Genomic DNA, 21,622 nt, shown 5'->3' on the forward strand with positions numbered 1-21,622 from the left:
TTTTATTTTTCTTTCTTTGGAAAAAACAATGTCCATTTTAAAGTTGTTCTTATCATTGGTTGTTTCTTAAGGTGATTACAGTCCTTTTACATTATAAACACTGGTTGGTAGACTGGGGCTCAGTATTGAGTGGTAGTTTACAGTCTATAGAAAGTATCTTGCTTTCCTGATTAACAGTAATAGACTATCTCCAACAGCTATTATGGGACCCTGACAACACTAAGAAAGGATTTTCTTTCCAGGGAAACCATGTATTTTGTCACTTTTTCCATTTTTTCTCTTTTAACAACTTCTTAAGACACTAGTTTTAATTGTCCACTTGGTTCCAAATTGTCTAAAACTGTTTAAATATTCTTGAAGGTGGATTTATAAGTCATTTGACAACTTTATTGAGCTATTTATTCGTCCTTATCCAGTTGGGAAGTAATTAGATGACTTACATGAATTCCATATTATGTGAATTGTTAAACAGGAATCTCTTACATCTTACCTCTCTTATATCTTAGAGATTTTTATCTCTGAATCTTCCTGAAATTTTTCACATTAAAACATGAAAATATTTTGAAGGAATGAAAATAGAGGAAAAGACCTTAGCATGTAAAGAGAATTAATCCTTAATCTGATTGTTTCTCTGTAGCCACATCTGAATATAACTATTGTTTTATTCTCCATACTTAACCTGAAATTAAGCTAATATACATAGGTGTTTCCTCCTTTATACATTAGCAGAACAGTGTAAGTTCAAAGGGAAAAAGAGGAGGGTGCATTGAAGTATATATCATTTAACAATGTTATTTTTTTTAAAGATAAGGTATTTCTATATTTTTCTTAGTCTAGGGGAAAAGAGCATTCTGTTTTGCTTGCATATAGAGTACTTGTCTGAGATAGAGAGATACATAACAGTTTATGACCATAGACTTTTCAAGTTAAAGGTTAGTCTAAAATGTTAGGTCTTTGGGTTACAAAGTCAGCTTACCTATTTTGATAACATAGATATTCCTACTAAGTTATATAACTTTATCCAAGAATAGATCATAAATGCTGATACAGTAGTGAAACATTGTAATAAAACCTTCGTAAAAATAACTTTTGTATAAGCAGCCAATCATTAGAAAGCATTGGGTGGCTCAGAAAGATATGGTAGCATTTGTGCACTAAAGTGGCTCACATTACAGATTGCTTTGTATTTTTCTTGCATTTGTTCCTGTTTCATTCTTCAGTAAAAACTCAATTTTTTAAAGTAAGGAAATTAGCAAGAAAAACTTTCTCAGTTTTATCAAACAATGGAATTGTAAGTAATTCTTTGATTTCTCTCCTAAAAATAAAGGTATAAATCATATAAAAATTCAAATAAGTTCATTAAACAAGTAATTTTAAAGTAACATTTAATTAAAATATTTTTTGATACTAGATCTAATTACATAGCTAAGCTTGCTTTAAAGTCTTAGTCCCTGTCTCTCTCCTGTGTGGAATAGTTAGAGCACACACCCTTTTTCTCTAAGTAGAAAACGTTGACAGATTTATATAACCCTCCAAGATACCACAACTACTGGTTGGCTTTTAAGATTGATAGGGGGAAGACTTTAGTGACTCAGGTTAATAATCAAAATTTTATGTATTATTTGTACAACCATCTGTAATCTGTTTTATGTTATAATTATTTGTCTCTTTTATATAGCTCTTAATAACTTCTATGAACACAAAATGTTGGTTCTCTCCAAGGGCTTATTTCTGAGTTTTAAATTGGCTATTCAAAATGCCATTGATTATACTTGTGGATATTTCCAAAAGTCAACCCTGCTGACAACTATTGAATTTTAAAAATTTGTAAGCTGTATGTTGTCCATTTTCATTTAAAATTGATAGTCTGAATGCTCTTTATGAACCTAGGTGCTTAATGGGAAAAGGCTAGTAAGTTAAGTACATTTCTTTATTGTATCTGGCAAAAGATTTGTCAGATAGATAGTTTTTCACTTCTTTTTTTTTTTTGGCCAGTCCTGGGCCTTGAACTCAGGGCCTGGGCACTGTCCTTGGGCTTTCTCAAGGCTGGAGCTCTACCACTTGAGCCACAGCACCATTTCTGGCTTTTTTTCTATGTATGTAGTACCGAGGAATCGAACGCAGGTCTTTGTGCAAGCTAGGCAAGCACTCTACCACAAAGCTAAACTCGCGGCTCCAGTTTTTCACATTTTAAAAATTGGTGTGAAGCATAGTATTTTATGTTTTTGGTAATATCTGTGTTTGTTATAGTATTACAGAACTGTTTTCTTCTTTTAAGTGAAGCTGTGATATGAAGTAAAAGGCTTTTTAAAAAATTTTTTTTCATTACCACATAAAGTACTGGATTCTCCAGTACTTTTTTTTCTCCAGTATTTTAGTACAGCTGTGTCCTATGTGGTTCTTGGGACACTCAAAACATTGAAGCAAATACTATATACTTATATTAAAAGCTAATCTTTTATCTAACATTTAGATGACTGATATATTTTCCTCATCATAGCCTGAGTTACATATTTGGATGATAAGCCTGAATGTTTGGGGAATTTCTTGTATTTTCACAGGTGATGATGAGCAGAGTGACTGGTTCTATGAAAAAGAATCAGGGGGAGCATGTGGCATCACTGGAGTTGTGCCCTGGTGGGAAAAGGAAGATCCTACTGAGCTAGACCAAGATTTACCTGATCCTGTCTTTGAAAGTATCTTAACTGGTTCTTTCCCCCTTATGTCACATCCAGGAAGAAGAGGTCAGTAGCCCTCCCTCACTGGGGAACGTAATGAGCCTGATAGTGTCAGTCCTGGAATGTGCATAGAAAGAGGTTAGCTTACTATGGCCATTAGAGTAAATGTAAACACATAGTACTGTGAAGAGTCAGGTAAATACTATAAAGAAGCATGTTGACTACCAATTTAGCTACTACATCATACTTTAGAATTACTGGAAAAAGCTGACTTGCTTTCTTGGTAGGCTCAAGGAAAAAATGTTCTTACAAATGTGAATTAGGGGCCAGGAGGGTGGCCTAGTGGTAGAGTGCTTGCCTAGCATGCACGAAGACTGGTTAGATTCCTCAGTACCACATATGTAGAAAAAAGCCGGAAGTGGTGCTGAGGCTCAAGCGGTAGAGCTCTGACCTTGAGAAAGTCCAAGGAAAGTGCTCATGCCCTGAGCTCAAGCCCAGGACTGGCAAAAAAAAAAAAAAATGTGAATTAGGAGAAAGAAATACCTTGAACAGATAAAGGGCTGATTGCATTAGAACCCTTTGATATTGATTCTGGTTTTGTTTGTTTGTGGGTCCTGGGGCTTGAACTCTGGGCCTGGACACAGTCCCTGAGCTCTTCAACTCAAGACTACCACCCTAACCCTGGAGCCACAGCACCACTTACAGTTTTCTGGTGACTCACTGGAGATAAGAGTCTCATAGACTTTAGTGCCTGGGCTGGCTTTGAACTGCGATCCTCAGATCTTAGCCTCTGAGTAGTTAGGATTACAGGCGTGAGCCACCGCGCCTGGCATTGCTTCTGGTTTTTCAGAACAAGTTTTACATTTTTTTTTCCCCAGTCATCTTTATGATGTTCTCCTTTACCATTCACTTGGTTTTAATTCTCTATTGATAAGATCTTCTTTGCTCTAATGATTAATTTATCTTCTGATTCACATGTTTGGATTTTCCAGGTTTCCAAGCTAGATTAAGTCGCCTTCATGGAATGTCTTCAAAGAATATTAAAAAACCTGGAGGGACTCCAACTTCAATGGTAGGCATGCTTTTTTTTTTTTTTTTTAAATTGTCCTGTTTGGAAAAATTTCCATTTCTATGGAATAAAAAAGCCACATCCTCATCCTTTAATTACATTCTAATAGTATACTTAAAAATAATCCATTTTCTTGTAGGCTACAAACTGGACCAGTGAGATTCCCCTATAAACCAAATCTGCTAATGCTAATAAATTAGTTACGTTTTGACCACCTGGGGAATGACATTCGAGGGAACCTGGCTTCTGTCCTCTTCCCAGGAGGAATATCATTGAAGTGAGAGCCTCTTTGATGAAAGATGGGGCTGTTTTTGCTGGAGGACTGGTATTTTTCCTTTTAGTCAGAAAAGAACCTAATTGGGGAGGGTTTTTAAGTATGTAGGCTGGCCAAGCGTAGATAGAAACCAATGTAAATTTTATCTGTTTTACTCTTTTATGATTTTTTACATTGAATTCGTTTATGTATTACTTTATTTGCCAAAGTGCTAGCAAAGATAGAACATTGAAAACTTCTAGATTGAACCTAAGTATATCTTAATGTGTATATTATGACTGGTTAAGAATGATTTTTTTTTTTACATATCTGTCTGTTGTTAATTAAAAAAAATGTGTGTTGACATTTATGGTTCAGATTTGGAGAGTCTTCTATAATCAGCATTATTTATCGAATGCATTTTACTCAGGGCATTTTAACAAAGGCTAAGATAAGTAGTAGGTAAGGTTAATATTCTTTGCTAGAGTTTGCATTTTGTTGTTTTCTTTTTACTTGGATAATTTCCTTTGTATTGCAAATTTATTGTATTTCATAGTACAGTTTTTATTGTACTGTAAAAATCATCTTATTCTTAAACTAGTCAAAATGGTAACTAGTCTACACTAATAGAATCATTTATTATTACCCTTTAAATGATATATTTGTCTGATACCTGAAATACATCATAAATACTATTTTGGCTTAGAGTGTAATGAAGTCATATGAAAGAAATCTGGTATTTTATCAAAAACTGTGTTTTATATTGTGATTGCCAAAAGGGAGAGCTGCCTATTTTTCCTTAAATTAGCAGACCTTATGTGTCACTATGAGTTTCACAAATATTTGCATGAGCTTATTTTCACCAAGTAAGGGAAAATGCAACATTTATATTGATGGTGTAATTTAAGTACTATACTAACTTTAACCATTTTAGTTCTTTAAAATGTTTATATTGAGTTCCAATTATTAATTAAGTCAATGTGCTTTGTGTATTTTTACATTGTATGGATTGTTTGTTAATTCACATTTAATAGCCAAATTGAATTGGAAGAGAAACGTAAAGATGACATTACTTTTGCCTAAAGTTATTATAATTTGAAAGATTTCAAACAAATATTTTAAGCAGAATGTGTGATATCTCCTTTTAGATTATTTGCGTATCATGGAGGGATTAAAAATTATAAAGTACAAATTTGAGTCTCTACCTTTATATATTTAACAGTATAATTATATAGTATTTTATAATTATAAGTAAGCTTCTTTGAACTTAAGCTGTATCTTTGGACGTAAATTTTATGTTTTATTTTCTTCAGAATTACATAAATGATTTTATTTTGTATAATGACTGTCTTTTGGGTCTGAAAAAGTCACTTTAAAATCTTGGCCTATGAACTTTGCTTTACCAATCATGAATCTAAATGATTGCTATCTAATTCTTGGTTTAGTTTTGCCTATTTTTATTTTTGGTTCACTGCTTGCTTGAGCATAGCTGGGATTTGTAGCCCATTTTCTAGGCTTATTGCAATCTCACTGTGGTATTTTATAGAAGCTATTACACCTGATAGGCTAGCTTCATGGTATTGATGATACATGGCTTACCCATACTAAAAGCTGCCTTTCCTCTCTAAATTGCAAAAAGGTGATTAAGTTTCCCTTGATGGAGATATACTACATATGTGTGGAACCTAGTGCATTAGGCCGTGAAGTGTTTTCCTGGTCTCTGCTTTTGTATTCAAAGTTTTACTGAATACAGTGGACTACTTCAGCTTTTCTTATTTCAACCCTGAATTGTCCTTGCTTGAAAATTTCCAGTACTGTAAATTATTTTTTCAATAAAACCTGACTTAGGCAAGAAAGGTGAGAGTTCTAGTTTGTGTTGATACTTTCCAATTTTCTATGCATTTGTTTTTGTTCTTGCTTAACTTATGATTATGAGTTTAAAAATCTTAATCTCTCAAAAGGATAATCTTTAAGCAGTGTCCATTACATTCTATAATAAAAAGGAGATATAACCGTAAAGTCACATTGGAAAGACAAATTGCTATAAGAGATTAATTTTCTGGCTGGGAGTTTGGCCTAGTGGTAGAGTGCTTGCCTAGCATTCACAACGACCTGGGTTTGATTCCTCGGTACCATATACACTGAAAAAAATCCAGAAGTGGTGCTGTGGCTCAAGTGGTAGAGCTCTAGCCTGGAGGAAAGCCCAAGGATGGTGCTCAGGCCCTGAGTTCAAGCCCAGGACTAGCCAAAAAAAAAAGAGATTAATTTTCTGAGCAATGTAGCTTCAACCCATTAAACAGAATGGCAAAAAGGTATCTTTGTAGGCAAGCCATGTCTGTGTGTATGTATATGTGTATGTGTGTATATACAGTCATATATATATGTATGTGTATGTATATGCTATTTTAATTTATTTGAAGGAAATTGAGTGTAGGAAATGTTTAAAATATGAATGTATATATTTTTAGTATGAGTTCAGTAGGTTTTCATTATTTTGTTCTGTGATGTGAGTATGAACTTTAATTAGGACATACTGAGCCATTGTACCCAAGGGAAAATCAGGTTAGGTTCCTGTGAAGCTGCTGTCACAGCAGTTTTATCAGCTGGTGAATGTGTAACATACATGTTTATGCTTAAAGTTTGTTATGCCTTATTGGTTGATTTTGTTCACATTGATGTCAGTGGCGCTGAAACTTAGGCCTAAACACATTTTATAGTAACTTTCTTTGTGTTTCGTAATGTCAGATTGCATTTTTCCACTCACTATATAAAGCACAGAAATACAACTAACAAGGCCCTAAATAGATTACAGAAAGGATATTTGGTGACAGTAGGGAGCTGGAACAGGAGGATGGAAAATCACTTCCTTGACCTCAACTGGTTATGCATATGTACATCAGATGACTTATCTTTTCTACCACTGTCCCAAATCCAAAGGTCTGTGACTGAAGAGTTATAAATTTTAGTTAGTAGGCAAGTTTGTAAATAATCATAGTGATACACAAATGTATGAACTTTGAACTCAGACCTTTATAATCCACACTAAATTTTCTATTTAGGATTATATATATAGATTATGTATATATATATATATATATTTTTTTTTTTGGTCAATCCTGGGCTTTGGCTCAGGGCCTGAGCACTGTCGTTGGGCTTTCTCAAAGCTAGAGCTCTACCACTTGAGCCACAACACCATTGCTGGCTTTTTTTTATGCATGTGGTACTGAGGAATCGAACCTGGGTCTTCGTGCATCCTATGCAAGCACTATACCACTAGGCCAAACTCCCAGCCCCCCTTAGGATTATATTTTAAACTTCAGGTTCTCCTTCTACTGAATACAGACAATACTCAACTTGCACTATTGTTACATTTACATGAGATTATGTTTATATAATGAACTTCAGCTCATCTTTGGTTCATCGTATATAGTAAGTAAATGATAATTACTGCTATTATTAAATGCAATATCTGGCTACCTAAATTACATTGCAAATTACATTTTTGTTTGAAAATTGCAGAATTTTAAACATACATGTTCATATTTGATAATTTACCTTTTGTTTAATATTTAGTGATTTATATTATAGAATTTTATGTTTTTATTATATATCAGTTTTAGTAGACCTCTGTATTTGATACAGTTTGTAAAGAATCGTTTTGAATGAATTTTAGGTTGAAACGCACTGAATTAATTTTGCACTGAAAAACTCAGCTAAACTTTTCATTAGCAATCCTTTTGTTTAGGAATGTTCGGTCCAAATATACATACATACATACATACATACATACATACATATACATACATACATATGTGTACGTACGTACATACATAGAATATAATGTAAGCAGTCCTGAGAATTTAATATTATTTAGGAATTATCACCACAAACCATCTTTTAAAGCCAAATACTGATTTATTGGAGTGCATTAGGAGAATTAAACCAATGATAATTCTAAGGAATATTCTGGAACAAAGATCTAACAGCACAGATAGGGCTTCCTATTCTGTTCCCATGGTATATTGTTCTTACAAGGTTAAGGCAAATAACTTACATTTTTACTTTTTAAAAATGCATTCTATTTCTGAGAATTATATAAAGGAAACTACAGTTAAAGTATATAATTGTCTGATAGTTGTGACATCTTAACTATTACTGCCTAGCAGGTACATTTTTCTTTTTCTTTCTGTCTCTCATTCTCTTTTTGAGTTTTCTCTGCCTCCTTCCCTACCTCCCTTTCTGCCCCCCCTCATTTTTTTTTTTTCTTTTGTGGATCCTGGAACTTGAACTTAGTTCTGGGCACTGTCCAGGTTCTTGAGGTTTTTTTGCTCAAGGTTAGAACTCTACCACTTGAGCCACAGTGCCTTCTGGCCTTGGTGGTCGTTCATGGTTGATAAGAGTTGCACAGGCTTTCCTGCCTGGGCTTCAAACCATCACCCTCACATCTGGGCCTTCTCAGTAGCTAGATTTCCGGGCCTGAGCCACTAATATTTGGCAGTTTCTCTCATTTTTTAAAATTTTAAACATGATTGCCAAAATGTGATTTGATTTTTTTGAGCTTTCCTGAAGGAATGCACTTCAAGTAACTGTTTAAAAAGTATTCTAGTCAGCCAGGCTATCCTACTCCAGAACATCATACTTAATAAATGCTTACCTTCAGAAATGGTTTCTGAAGGTAAGCATTTTAAAAATTCATTTTTGTTAAAATCTGATGATTTATGAACAGTGTTACAACTATTCCATTTTTCTACTAAAAATTTGTATTGAAATTAGGTAACATAGTTGAAAGATCGGGAAATAAGTGACTCAGTCTAAAATACAATATTAGAGAATTAATGAAAGTATAGTATAGGAAAGTCCAATTTTTGTGTAGTTGTAATGAGAATACATGAGAGTGATGATACTTGTGTTGATTCTGCAAAGAAAAGTAATTTTGGATGTAAATTAATGGCCTCTTATTTACATATGTTTAGCAGGTTTATATGTCTGGAAAGTATATGTATATATTAACTCTTAATATTAACTGTCATGCCATACACGATTCATTCTGAACCAGCTCACATTAGAAACAGATGATTTTTATTTTTCCTTACAACTTGTCTTGACATAAAGTTGATATTATACCTTAGAAAACTATAAATTAGGAAACTGATAATAAAAGGCTTCTTTAATAAGGTATCTTGTTTAAAATTTTCCATTTGGTTGTCATTCTTGACTTTATATTTTTATCATAAATTAATATCTATAACTTCTGTTAAATAGTATCAATGTTAATGTTGATATTATTGCATTTTATTAAAACTGAAACATATATACATATGAATTTAAGTGGTTAGAATTTAGTAATGCATTCATTTACTCAGTTAACTGCATTTGAATGCGTATGTTCTTCATGTTTATTCTTAAAAATCCTTTAGGAAAAACTATGAAAACAGATGTTACATCTTGATGTTTTTGTCTACCAATATCAAACACATATACTTTTTCCATGTATTTAAGATTCCCTGATGACTTAGCACAAGCTTGACTTTGCACGTTGGTAATTGAGTTTGGAGTGCATGAGAGTTCTGAGACTGTCCAGAATAAATGTTAGTAGTAATAATAGCAAATTAAGGGTACTGTCTGCCACACATCTTAACGTCTCTAAAAGTTAGGCTAATGTTTCTTTGTTTTTTTTGCCTTTGATAGACCAATGATGGTGTGATTTAGATGTTTCTTTGTATTGTTATCATGTTGGCAAAATAAGTATAACCTTCCTAAAGTAGCTTTGTTCTGTCAAATACCCCTGAAAGTATGAGTTACTTGGATATATTATATGCTTTTGTTAGCTTGTTTATCTTTACATTATCCAGTTCTAGAATCTTCTTCATTTTTTATTCTTCTGGAACTTCATTATTCCTTAGCCTATATTGTAATATGTCTTGTAGAGTTCTTACAGCTGTGAAATTTCACAGACTTCAATTGTGATGACATCTTCTCTACTCCTTTCTATTTCTTTCTTTCCTTACATAACATGGTAAAATTCTGGGAAGACCTGTAACAGATGGAAGATGTTTTAATATTAAGGATGAGTTGGAGCTTACCAACTCATTCAGGAATTGTCAGATTGAAAGTCCTATTCAGGGCTCACATTTGGTGACTGTATTACTACTGAAGTATAAGGTATGTTAGTGCAGATAAGTTTGGGGCAGACTGCATTTGTCTGAAAAGGTGGGCAGTGGTTAGATCTTTATGTACTCTGTAGTCCATAGGAATCCTGTGAACCCATGCAATCTCTGACCACAGAGACAGTAACTGAAAGTAACCTAGGTAGTTGGTTGTAAGTTAAAAGAGTATATGAAGATACTGAACTCAGCATCCATTCCCATAATAAATGAGAACATAGACTAGTCTGAACCCTTACATTTTACTGAACCTGATAATTGAACTAACTTTTGGGTGGCATATATTTGCTTAACAAAGATTTATTAGTGCTACCTATCTATTTGGGTAACTCAGCAGCTTACATTACACACACACACAAATCAAAATATAAAATGAACATGGAATAGGGAAACTGGCTCATGCTTATAATCCTATCTACTCAGGAAGCTGAGTTCTTAGAATTGTGGAAATCTTTGAAAGACTTATCTTCAGTTAACCACCAAAAAGCCAGAAGTGGAGCTGTGGCTTAAGTGGCGCAGTACTACACTTGAGCCAAATAGCAAAGGCAGTGCCCATGCCTTCAGTTCAAGCCCCAGGACCTGTACAAAACAAACAAACACAGTAGGGGAGTGACAGGGTAGATAATGAAATAATTATAGAACATTGAGAAGACTGAAGAGATTTGCATGTGTTATGATTTTCATTCTTGGCCACTCCTGTGCCTTTCTTCAGATCACTTTTATAACAACATGAGGAAAGTAGCAGGTGTGCATGTAACTCACGAAATTACTTGAGAAATTGTATTTGTTTTTAGCTGTCTCTTCTGATTGCTGACAGATTGAAGTATTCACTCTAGGCAGAAAAATAGCGCTGTGTGTACAAAGTACTAAATCACTACCTGTGCTTTGAAGGTTTTTTTTGTTTGTTTGTTGTTTTTGTTGTTTGTTTGTTTTTGTGGGTCATAGGGCTTGAACTGGGCCTGGGCACTGTCCCTGAGCTCTGTAGCTCAAGGCTACCACCCTGCCCTTGAGCTGAGCCACATTTCCCGTTTGCTAGAGGTTAATTGGAGATAAGAGTCTCAAGTTCTTTTGTACCTGGGCTGGCTTTGAACCTCAATCCTCAGATCTCAGCCTCCTGAGTAGCTAGGATTACAGGCCACTGCGCCACCACTGGGGTGAAAGTTTTTTAGAGAAGAAAAAATTTCTGTTGATAAACATGTAATTATGTAATAGTTTAGCTAGTAATAAATGATTTTTCTGAAATTTATATGTATTTCCCTTTAGAAGTTAGCAATGTACTTATATGCCTTCATGGTTGCTTAAATATTGGGCAGTGCACCCGGTCTTTCATTACACTTGAAAAATGCATGAAATGTCATATTTTCATAAAATATATTTGAATGCAATTCTTAAATACTCTGTATTAGTAGAGAAATGGTTTAAAATTGATTTCTTTGAAGATGTGATCTATTGGCCTTTTTAATGAATCAAAAACATTTAATTTGCAAGCATAATGTTTTTTAAAATTTACTTTATAAATTGTGATTATCATATTAAGATTGATGTATTGTAAGAAAACATTTAAAATATATCCTGAAGTTCTTCTTTTTAACAGAATTATGGGGGCCCGGGAGTTTGGCTTAGTGGTGTTTGCCTAGCATGCACAAAGGCCCATGTTTGATTTCTCGGTACCACATACATAAAAAAAAGCTGGAAGTGGTCTATGGCTTAAGTGGTAGAGTTCTAGCCTTGGGAAAAGTCAAAGGACAGTGCTCAGGCCCTGAGTTCAAGCCCCATAACTGGCCAAAATATAAATAAAATTATGACTGCTAATTAATAGCCACTTGACTCCAGTGATGGAGAGCTGGCACCTTTTTCTACTTGCTATTTAAAATAATGGGTGGTGACATTACCAGAGTTGTTTTTCTTTTTAAATATAATAATTCATAAAACCAAAATGCATATATTTTCTTTAAAAACTTCAGAGTACTGACTTTTACTATTAATAGTATAGCTCCTTCCTTTTAGAATTTTATAATTAAGTCTGATAATTGGTTTGTATAGTATGCTTTTGAAATAATCCAAAATATCCATGATGTTAATCTTTGGGTCACAATATGCTGTAATGTGATTTAATAGTATGTCTTTTTTTTTAAATAGTATGTCTTTTTAAAAAAATTGTTTTAGATTTGAACAGTTTTTGAAATAGTCTAGAAACTGTTATTTTTATCTCATTTAATTTAATTTTACTTTACATACCTCCTGGATAAGCAGTCCTTGTCTCTTCTGTATCCACTCATAAATGGGTAACCCTTGATTTTATATAGCTATTCATTTATTTTTGTGTCATATTACTAATTACATTTAACAGCCCAATGATAGTAGACCAGGTCTTAAAACAGTATTTGCCAAGGGTGATGTCTCAGACCTGTAATCCTAGATATTCAGGAGGCTACGATCTGAGGATCATGGTCAAAGCCATGGTGCACTAAAGGACCTGAGACTCTTATCTCCAATTAACCTCTAGAAAAGAAGTGGGGATTGGCTCAAGAGCTCAGGGACAGCGCCCACTCCCAGAGCAGGGTGGTAGCCTTGAGCTGAAGAGCTTAGGGACAGTGCTCAGGGCCAGAGTCCAAGCACCACAGCCAACAAAAACAAAACAAACAATACAAAAAAACCCAACACAGTGTTTTCTTAATATTTTTTGAAATATTGGCTGTGTTGCTAATTCCTAAATATAGAATTTTCTGCCTTTTGCTAGCTTTCCAGTGTAGACCTTAATCTTTCTTGGCCAATATAAGTTTTCAAGTTCTTTATTATGTTGGTCTTTTATGTGCTCCAGAAAAGGTAGCTTGTTTTTGAGAGAACATTAGCAAGCTGATTGCATGTCTCATGAACAGAGACCCTTTCTTGGTGATTTCTAAACATTCCGTGTTACAGGTTTTTCTCTTCAGCTAGTTGCAGAGAATGCATTGTCTCTAGTTAGGGGTGAGAATGATGGTATGTGTGTTCAGTCATGTTCTTGTTGCAAAGCAAAGGTAGAGCATTCAGTGTAGACTTGCACTGATCATAGTAAAGGTATGGCACGTACTTTCTAGGAATGGCTTCTTTCTAATTTAGTATGTTCATATAATGGAAAAAATAATTAAATTAATTTAAAAATTAATTTCTGTTTGGATGCAAACAAAAAAAGCAGTCAAAAACCCCAAACTGTTCCTTTACAAAATTCTTCATCCTTCCTATTGCATTTATTGTTATCCCTGTTTTATGGATATTCAAATAGAGATTTAAAGAAGTAGGTAGAGTAAGAAGGATCTGAGTCAAAGCTTTCTTAAAGTAAAATTTCCAGAAGGTGTCCTTTCTAAACTTTCAGCCCGAGTTAATAATTTTGCTTTTTGGAATATTAACCTTTGAAAATACAAACTTGAATCTTAACTTTCTTACCTACTTGTAAAGTTACCTGATCAAAATTTGGTTGGGTTCTCATTTTGAGAAAAGATACATATTTTTACTGCTGAGTGCTTTGCAGTTGTTAAATTGTTTGGAAATAGATGCTTTGGCTCAAACCTTTTTTCATATATACTAAATTTTAAGTCAAACCTTTTCTCCCTTGACTTTCTCATTTAGCTTAATTTATGCTCAGCTTTCACATTGATTTGGAAATAAGGGTTAATCTAACTCATCCTGCTTTGAACATGATTTCAGAGTCACTGTATTTCTTCAGCAAATTATTGTAATCAGATGTTTGTTGTTGAAATGCCTTAACTTTTCATTGGAATGCTTTTTAAAGGTGCCAGCAATCTTGCTGACAGATAAGAGTTTTCTTTATTCCCCCAGTATACAAGTTCAGCTTCACAGTGTAGTTCTGTGAAGGACAAGGAGGACAAAACAGATACTGTGTATCAAAAAGGTACAAGAACCTTTATTATATGTATGATTTTCTTTTATATACATATAGATTATCTAGTTTCTAATAATTAATTGATTTTATGTACACAATTATAGTCTTGAATTTCATTAAAAGTAAAATATGAATATGTATGAAGAAATTAGATTGTTCTAGCTATAAATATATGGCCTTACTCTATCCTGGGTAAGTTGAAGACTTACTCATTTCTGGATCATTTATTTTATATATAGATTAAATGTAGATAATTAGTCATTTGACAGGTTATTTTATTACTTGGATAGATCTCAAAGTACCAAAAACAGTTATAGGGTGATTATTATAATAATTTGGATTCATTAATAGCCGAAATTAACATTTTATATAAATTCAAATTTCAAAATTAGAATTTGATTTTGTTTAAAGTCAGTTTTACTTCTGGTCATTGCTTTGATTTAGTAATATACTTCTTCAAATTGTGAAGTTTTAATTGCTTTTAAGCTCACATGTTAATGATAATGTTTTTTAAGTATATTAAATTTTAAGTTGAAATACTAGCTTCTTTGGGAAAAAATTTCCATTTTCCTTTATTTCATGAAAAATGAATAACTATTGAGAATGTGCATCACATATGATATATTAAGTATGAAATTTATCTATTTCTTTGTAGCATATCGAGGGACATATTCTTCTATATACACCTAATTCTTTTAGCAATGGTTTATAGAGATATACGGAGTAATTAAGTTGTTTAGAAATGTTTTCCATACTTAAGATTTATTACCCAAGGGAATAACATTAAGGAATTCCAATTAAATGTTATACTTGAATTCCTAATTTTGATTTTGTTTTCCAGTAAGGATTGCATGCTTCTTATCCAAAGTGCATTTTACCCACTCCTTTCAGGTTGTTGCAAGATACAGCACTTCTCTTCTGGCTGTGTAATGCATTTGATTTCATTTTATAGTTTTTATGATATCATATATTAGAAATCGCCAAAAATATAAAAAATTTTTAGAGAACATTTTTGGATTTGATGGATTACTACTCTTGAAAGGGAAACAAAACACTAAATATTTCTAATCCCGCATTATTTACCGCATGGGTGGTTAAATGCTACTTTAAGCCTCATAAAATTAAAAGGGAGAAATCTGCCAACTGTAGCAGGAATTGGATTTAGGAAGAGTGGTACAGAGCCAAAATATTGCTACAGAATTAAATGTCAAAAATCTTCTTTAATAGTAGATATATAGTTCACAGTGCTTGGTTATGATTAATACATTTAATCTAAATCACTGAAAGTTGCACTCTCCTTTTCCATAAAATACAATAGGACACAAATCAGTTTTACTGTAGATGGATAACAATTGGAAAATAATGCATCTTCCCGCCCAATAAATTGTCAGTTATACCTTTTAACTAAAAATCAATTCATCTTTTTAAAATTTATTGCAATTTGTAATAATAAATCTCCTCAAATGTTTATTCATTTGGTTTTTGATACATTTGTGCCACTTTTGCTATGGTCTAATGTTTTCTCTTTTGATTCATTGTAAATTAGAAAATCTATTTTGAGTCAATTTTGTAGCTAAGAAGCTAAAAATCTATAACCTGGCACCCTTTTCACTTTCCTTTGTACATTTTAATACCCTTGAACTTGAACTTAAATGGGATCCAGTAAATTCTTTTCAGAAAAAGATTAAAAGACTTTTTAATGTAAGTTTTTGAGCAAGGGCCAGATTTCATAAAACACGCACTTAGGTAGTTACATGATTGTTGCCACAGATTCATTTTGAATGGAGAACTGATGTGAGTGAAGAGAGGAAAGCAAGACAGTTAGACTTGGGCCTGTGTCATCAGTTCTCATATGCTGGTAAGCACAGAGAGAAAGCACCTTTTTGAATTAGGATAAAATACTGTTATTGTCTGTTAATAGCTGTCACACAGAAGTAATACAAGGAAGCAGATATAATCAGATTCATTTTATATTTGTCTTACACAAATGTCTTGTTAATTTCCAGGTATATATTTTTATTCTCTATATATTCATCTCTGGATTGCCCTTTTTTCAGTGCTTTCTAAATATGTGAAATCATTTGGGCTTTCATTATACATTGAATTCTAGAATGTAGTCACCATTGTAAAAAATTCTATATTTGATACATAAATATTTCCTATTGTTTATAACGCTTAAATTAGAATTAAGATTTTTTTTCCTCAGTGATTACTGAGATGGTCAGTTTAATTGTATACCTCTACGTATTTCACAATGGAGTCAGACTGGGACATTTCCCTTTTATCCATTTTGTGCTTTACTGTGCTTTTATGTAAAATTTAAGAATGAAAATAAAAATTAATTTGCTTTATCATTGACTTATTCAAAATGCATTTGCAACCAACATGATGGTGGCAAATGTATGGGGCCAAATGTATTAAATCTGTATTTTTTAAGTTGTATCAACTAAAACTAAAATTCTTAACTAGATGTTAAAATGTAAATTATCAACAGTGAAAGTAATACTAGATCATTTATCTGAAAATGGTACCTTATTGGCAGTTTTCTGTCATGAAAGATGCATAAATATTATTTAAGTATAAATTTTGTTTTGTGTAGTTAGAATAGCAGAATGTAATTCAATTTTTAGACTGCTCACTCAGTGAAGTAAACATAGTTTCTAAAGCAAATATCAGAAAAGTTATAAGATTTATTTAGTAATCCTTTAAAATCTGTGAACTTGGTAAATTTTTGATGTATGGATTTCTTACATTACTCATTAGGGCCCTCAGAACCAATTTCTATGTTAACATATTTCAATTTTTAATAAATTCAGTTACCTGTAAAACCTTTCAAACTAATTTCTGCATATGTGTACATCTTGGAATATTTTTCTCATGTTAAACATGGAAGTGTATCAATTAATGCTCCTTTATATAAAAATAAGTAAAGAAAAGGTAGAGTAAAATGTCTATGTTTTCCTTTGTATATTCCGAAATAGTTGGTTTTGTTTTTTTGTTTTTTGTTTTGGGAATAGACTGGCTGTCTTAAAAATTCTTAATATGGAGTTAATTCATTGTAGTGTGTTTAAAGGTTTTTTTTTCCTTAAATATTAGCATTTGTCACTTGCATGATAGGATCCAGGTCTAGGAAGGGTTAATTTGTCCTGCTTGCCTTCCAAAAGAAGTTAAGGTTTGAAGAGAAAAAATGATAGACATAATTAATATGAGGCAGAGCCAGGCTCAGGCCTTTGATTTCCTATTCCAGCTTTTTTTTTTTTTTTAATTTTTATTTCTTTTCTCTGCCTTCCTTCCAATTTGAAGGCAAATTCATCTTAGAGACTGAAATTATCTTTCTAATCATAGTTGTAGGAATTGCCAATGTAATTTTATTTTGGAGCGAAAGACTTTTTTCTCTTTATCTGACTTTTATTTACCACGTGCTTCCACCATAATGCTCTGCCTCACCTCAGGCCCCAAATAATAGATATACATGATCATGGATTGAAACATCTTAAGCCATAGAATAATATTTAGTTCCAACACCTATAATCCTTAGCTGTCGGAAGTCTGAGTTCTGAGAATTGTGATTCAGAGTTAGAGTGAATAGGAAATGTATGTCAGTCTTATCTCCAATTAATGAGCATTAGTTCATTTTATTCTTAGACATTTTGTGTCTTTTAACTGTGTTCTTCAAAATGATTAAAGCCATAGCAACATTGAGCATTGAACATATTAGAGGTATGACTTTATATTACATCCGTTACTTTATATTATATTACATTTATTTAATTAAATTTGCTACTTTAGTTTCTTTCTTTTCCTTTTTTTTTTTTTTGGTGGTGGCAGTGTAGTGATGGGTGGGTGTGGCCGTGGGTGGGTATAGCACTGGAGTTTGGAGCAAAAGACTTTTTATTTTTAAGCAGATCAGTTAGTAATATGTGTATATTCTTATTTTCTAATTCAGCCTCTTGACCATTGATATAGACAAAGTGTTTTGTTTAATCTTTCCCTCTACTTTATGTCACCGTCAGCTCTTAAGGTGCTCCTAGTGTCCCTTAATGTCTAATTTTAGTCTTTTAGTGCCACATAAAATATAAGATTCCCTCTCTTTCCATTCTAGGACTTTTTTTTTTTTTTTTTTTGCCAGTCCTGGGCTTGAACTCAGGGCCTGAGCACTGTCCTTGGACTTTCTCAAGGCTAGAGCTCTACCACTTGAGCCCCAGCACCACTTCCGGCTTTTTTCTATGTATGTGGTACCAAGGATTTGAACCCGGGTCTTCGTGCATGCTAGGCAAGCACTCTACCACTAGGCCAAACTCCCGGCCCCCATTCTAGGACTTTTATCATTAGGATTACAGTTTATCTTTCCATCTTCATATCCTGAGGTCTTCCAAGTTGGTACATCCAATGTGTCTATCATTTTGCAGCTTTTATGACCTGCTTCTACTGTTCTCATCATTTGAAACATCACTCCCCTTGTTTGTCTGTGATGCCTCTTAGTTGCATCTTTATCTGAAATCTGGGGCCTACCTCCCTCAGAGGCATCTACCTCTGCCATTACTTCATTACTGTCAGAATCATGTTTTTACTGCTTCTGGAACAATGCCAAAGCATAGAACAAGAAAACAGACGCGCTTCCTCCCAGCCCATGATTGAGTGGCTGTATGTCCTTGGAGGAACCACTTCTTGATCTTCAGTTTCCTCATCCCTAAAATCAGGATATTAAAAGATAAGATGAAATAATGTATGCAGTAGAACTTTGTGGACTGTGAAGGGACCATTATAACTCATTTACTTCAGGACTCCAAAGCTGAAATTCCTTTGGGGGGCCAGACAGGTAATATACTTGTGTATAGCTTAGCTTTAAACTGGAAAGTACATTTTCTGGCTGCTACAGGTATACAAAAACAAAAATTTTAAAGATACTGTGATAGCCAAACAAAAAAGTGTGCGTGGGGGGGGTTGGTAAAAATGGCTGTTTTCTGGCCAAATACTACTGCTTATTTGTGCATTGTCTTTCATTTGCGCCTGAGCTGCGGTAAGTATCATTCTGCTTCTGGAAAATATTGTATGATTAGGTTACTCCTTGATACTTGACTCCAGTGGCTTATGCCTTAGCTACTTAAGAGACAGAGCTGAAGCTCAGAGTTCAAAGCCAGCCCAGAGAAGAAAGTGCAAGATTCTTATTTCCCATTAACTCCTCCATACTTGGATGCAGTGGGCTGAAATGGTAAAATGCCAGCCTTGAATGAAAAAACTCAGGGTTTATCAGGCCCTGCATTCAGTACCAGTATCATCCCCCTCTCTTGTACCACGCCTACCCCCCACCTGGCCAAAAAAAAGTTACTCTTTGAACTTTGGGAGGGTGTGTAGGTAAGTAGATTATTAAATGTGCTGAAATTTAAATATAATGGGGAAATGGAATGTTTACATTTTAAGCTTTTTTTTCTTTTGATCAGAGATAGTATTTTAATGACTAGACATTATGTAGATGTGTAGAACATCATTTCTCTTTCGGTCCTTAGCTGTTTCTGTGTATTGGTGGTAAAAAAGTTAGGTTCTTAAAAATAGAGTTGTCTGCAGAAGTTCATTAGAGTTATTTGAATTAAGGCATTTTGATTGAAAAATGTCATTGTCCTTGTCTTACTTGCTTCTGTGTACTCTAGTGGACTGAATAGAACAGGAAGTCTGAGACTAGTGCCTGGTCTATTCAATTGTTTTTTTCTTCTGATGCTAAATAAATGGTTAAAGAAGACTCTGGTGCTTGAGATTTAATGATTTTTTTTCTCTATGTTCTGGGAAATGTGTGCTATTTATTTTGCATCTGAAAAAAATTCAATATATCGCATCCATTTGTTATAAACTACTTTCAAACTTAAATTTGGTGCAATTCTCAGCACCAAATACACACTTGACTCTGTAAAATTAAACCTAAAGACTTTATTGTGTCTTTCTTTGTATTTTGTTTCTCATATTTGTCAGTGAAGCAATTGTCTCTGCAGTTATATGAAAATCTGCTGCCTAGATAAGTGAGAAATTATATTACATTAGGATGACCAAAACCAGTGTGCTCTTTTGCAAACTAACTCAAATATAAGCATAGCCGTACTCCTAGCTAATATAAACTTTTCTGTATTAGTTTAATAGACTACAAATAAACCAAAGCTTTATTAGTTTGACATTTATTATCTGAGTAGTACAGTGCTTTCATCAGAAAAGAGATATAACCTAAATACATTTTTAAAGGTTTTTTTTGCCTTATTTTCTTTGGCTCTCTGTGAACTGCTTTATTGTAGGTTGTATTTTATTCTTTTGGTTTTTATTTTTGGTTTTATTCTTTTACTTGTCCAAGTACACGAACTCTATTTCTCTCTTGTCTGTGTCTGCGTGTATTTATACATGTATTCAGTGTTATGTGCAGATTACACTTCAAAACTAGATTTTTTTAATGTTTTATATTTCTCAAGCCATTTCAATTTAGTACACATTTATGAAACCTTAATTTACAATAGTTGTGTAATTCTTTCTGTGTCCTAGGCACCATTTTGCCACTTGCAAGTCAAATAGTCTTTGTAAAGCTTGCTTTCATCAAGCAATGGCTATTATATGGCAAGCTTTTGGCTAGTTATGATGTATGCAAAACAAAAAAAATCTTTACTCTTGCATTTAGAAGAACTTGTACACTACTTGTGAAAACAGATTTTGCTATAGAGAATTAGAACATAAAGTCAAGTTTTATGAAAGTTGCTACATGGATACAGAGATAAGAAGTGCTCCCACTGTGAGGACAATGAAGTTAAAAGGAATGTCGAAAGATGAAATGATTGCCCAAGTGAAATGGATGGACAGAGTTGATTGATTTTCCCTGGAATATAGAAAATGCACTATTTGCTTTCTTGGATCTAAATAGATGTTATCCAGCATGTTAGAAGCCACATTAACTTTAGGAACAATTCTTGGATCTTTAAAAGAGATAATGTAGATTTAATTCAACAATAAAACAAAGTGAAAAACCTCTACTCAAGGTCTACGATGTGTATTCTCTATTTTTTTAAAATGGTCTACCAGTAAAGTGATTATCTCCAGTTTGCGAATGACTACTCACGGAGTTATATCTTGGGAGCAGTGTTGGTAAAGTTGTGGTTGTAATGAAGCTGAAGACCAATGGGCAGGACAACAGCATGGTGTCTGTTGGCAGCCACAGGCACCTGCAGAAGAGATGGTCTTGTGAGACAGCAGAGCAGGTAGGAAGGGCCTGGGATGCTGGAAATGAGAGAATTCAATGATGATGTTCAATTTAACAAAGTTGTTCAGGCCTTTGGGAAGATTTTTAAATGAGTTGGTAGGTGAGCTCACATTATTTCATATATGAAAACCCACATTAAGCAAGACTAACTTTTGCTTCTTGGATTTTGAGAAGCATCATTTTCTACTCTTCCTGCTACATAATTGTTCAGATTTTCTTCAATGAAAATATCTTAAAATATCTTAAAAATGCATTTTTACTTTTTTTTGCCAGTCCTGGCCTTAAGCCCAGGGCCTGAGCATTGTCCTTGGATTTTTCTCAAGGCTAGAGCTCTACCACTTGAGCCTCAG

At 33.5% G+C, this 21,622-nt stretch overlaps 1 protein-coding gene across 2 annotated transcripts in view; it reads left to right on the forward strand.

Annotated features, from left to right (window-relative positions):
• The window catches only part of Gpatch2 (G-patch domain containing 2), a 134,043-nt gene that overhangs the window by 12,302 nt on the left and 100,119 nt on the right, over positions 1 to 21,622 (forward strand). The window contains exons 4-6 of one of the 2 annotated variants that reach the window (XM_090341187.1): positions 2,562 to 2,744; positions 3,671 to 3,750; positions 3,887 to 4,890. In XM_090341187.1, the coding sequence (XP_090197313.1) occupies positions 2,562 to 2,744; positions 3,671 to 3,750; positions 3,887 to 3,919 (296 nt within the window). In that variant the 3' untranslated portion in view covers positions 3,920 to 4,890. Of the gene's footprint in view, positions 1 to 2,561; positions 2,745 to 3,670; positions 3,751 to 3,886; positions 4,891 to 21,622 lie in introns of those variants that run through there. The other variant, XM_090341188.1, reaches the window with a different exon arrangement.

The sequence above is a fragment of the Megascapheus bottae genome, chromosome 10 (assembly GCF_031878675.1).
Source record: "Megascapheus bottae isolate mThoBot1 chromosome 10, mThoBot2.hap1, whole genome shotgun sequence".
NCBI lineage: Eukaryota > Metazoa > Chordata > Mammalia > Rodentia > Geomyidae > Megascapheus > Megascapheus bottae.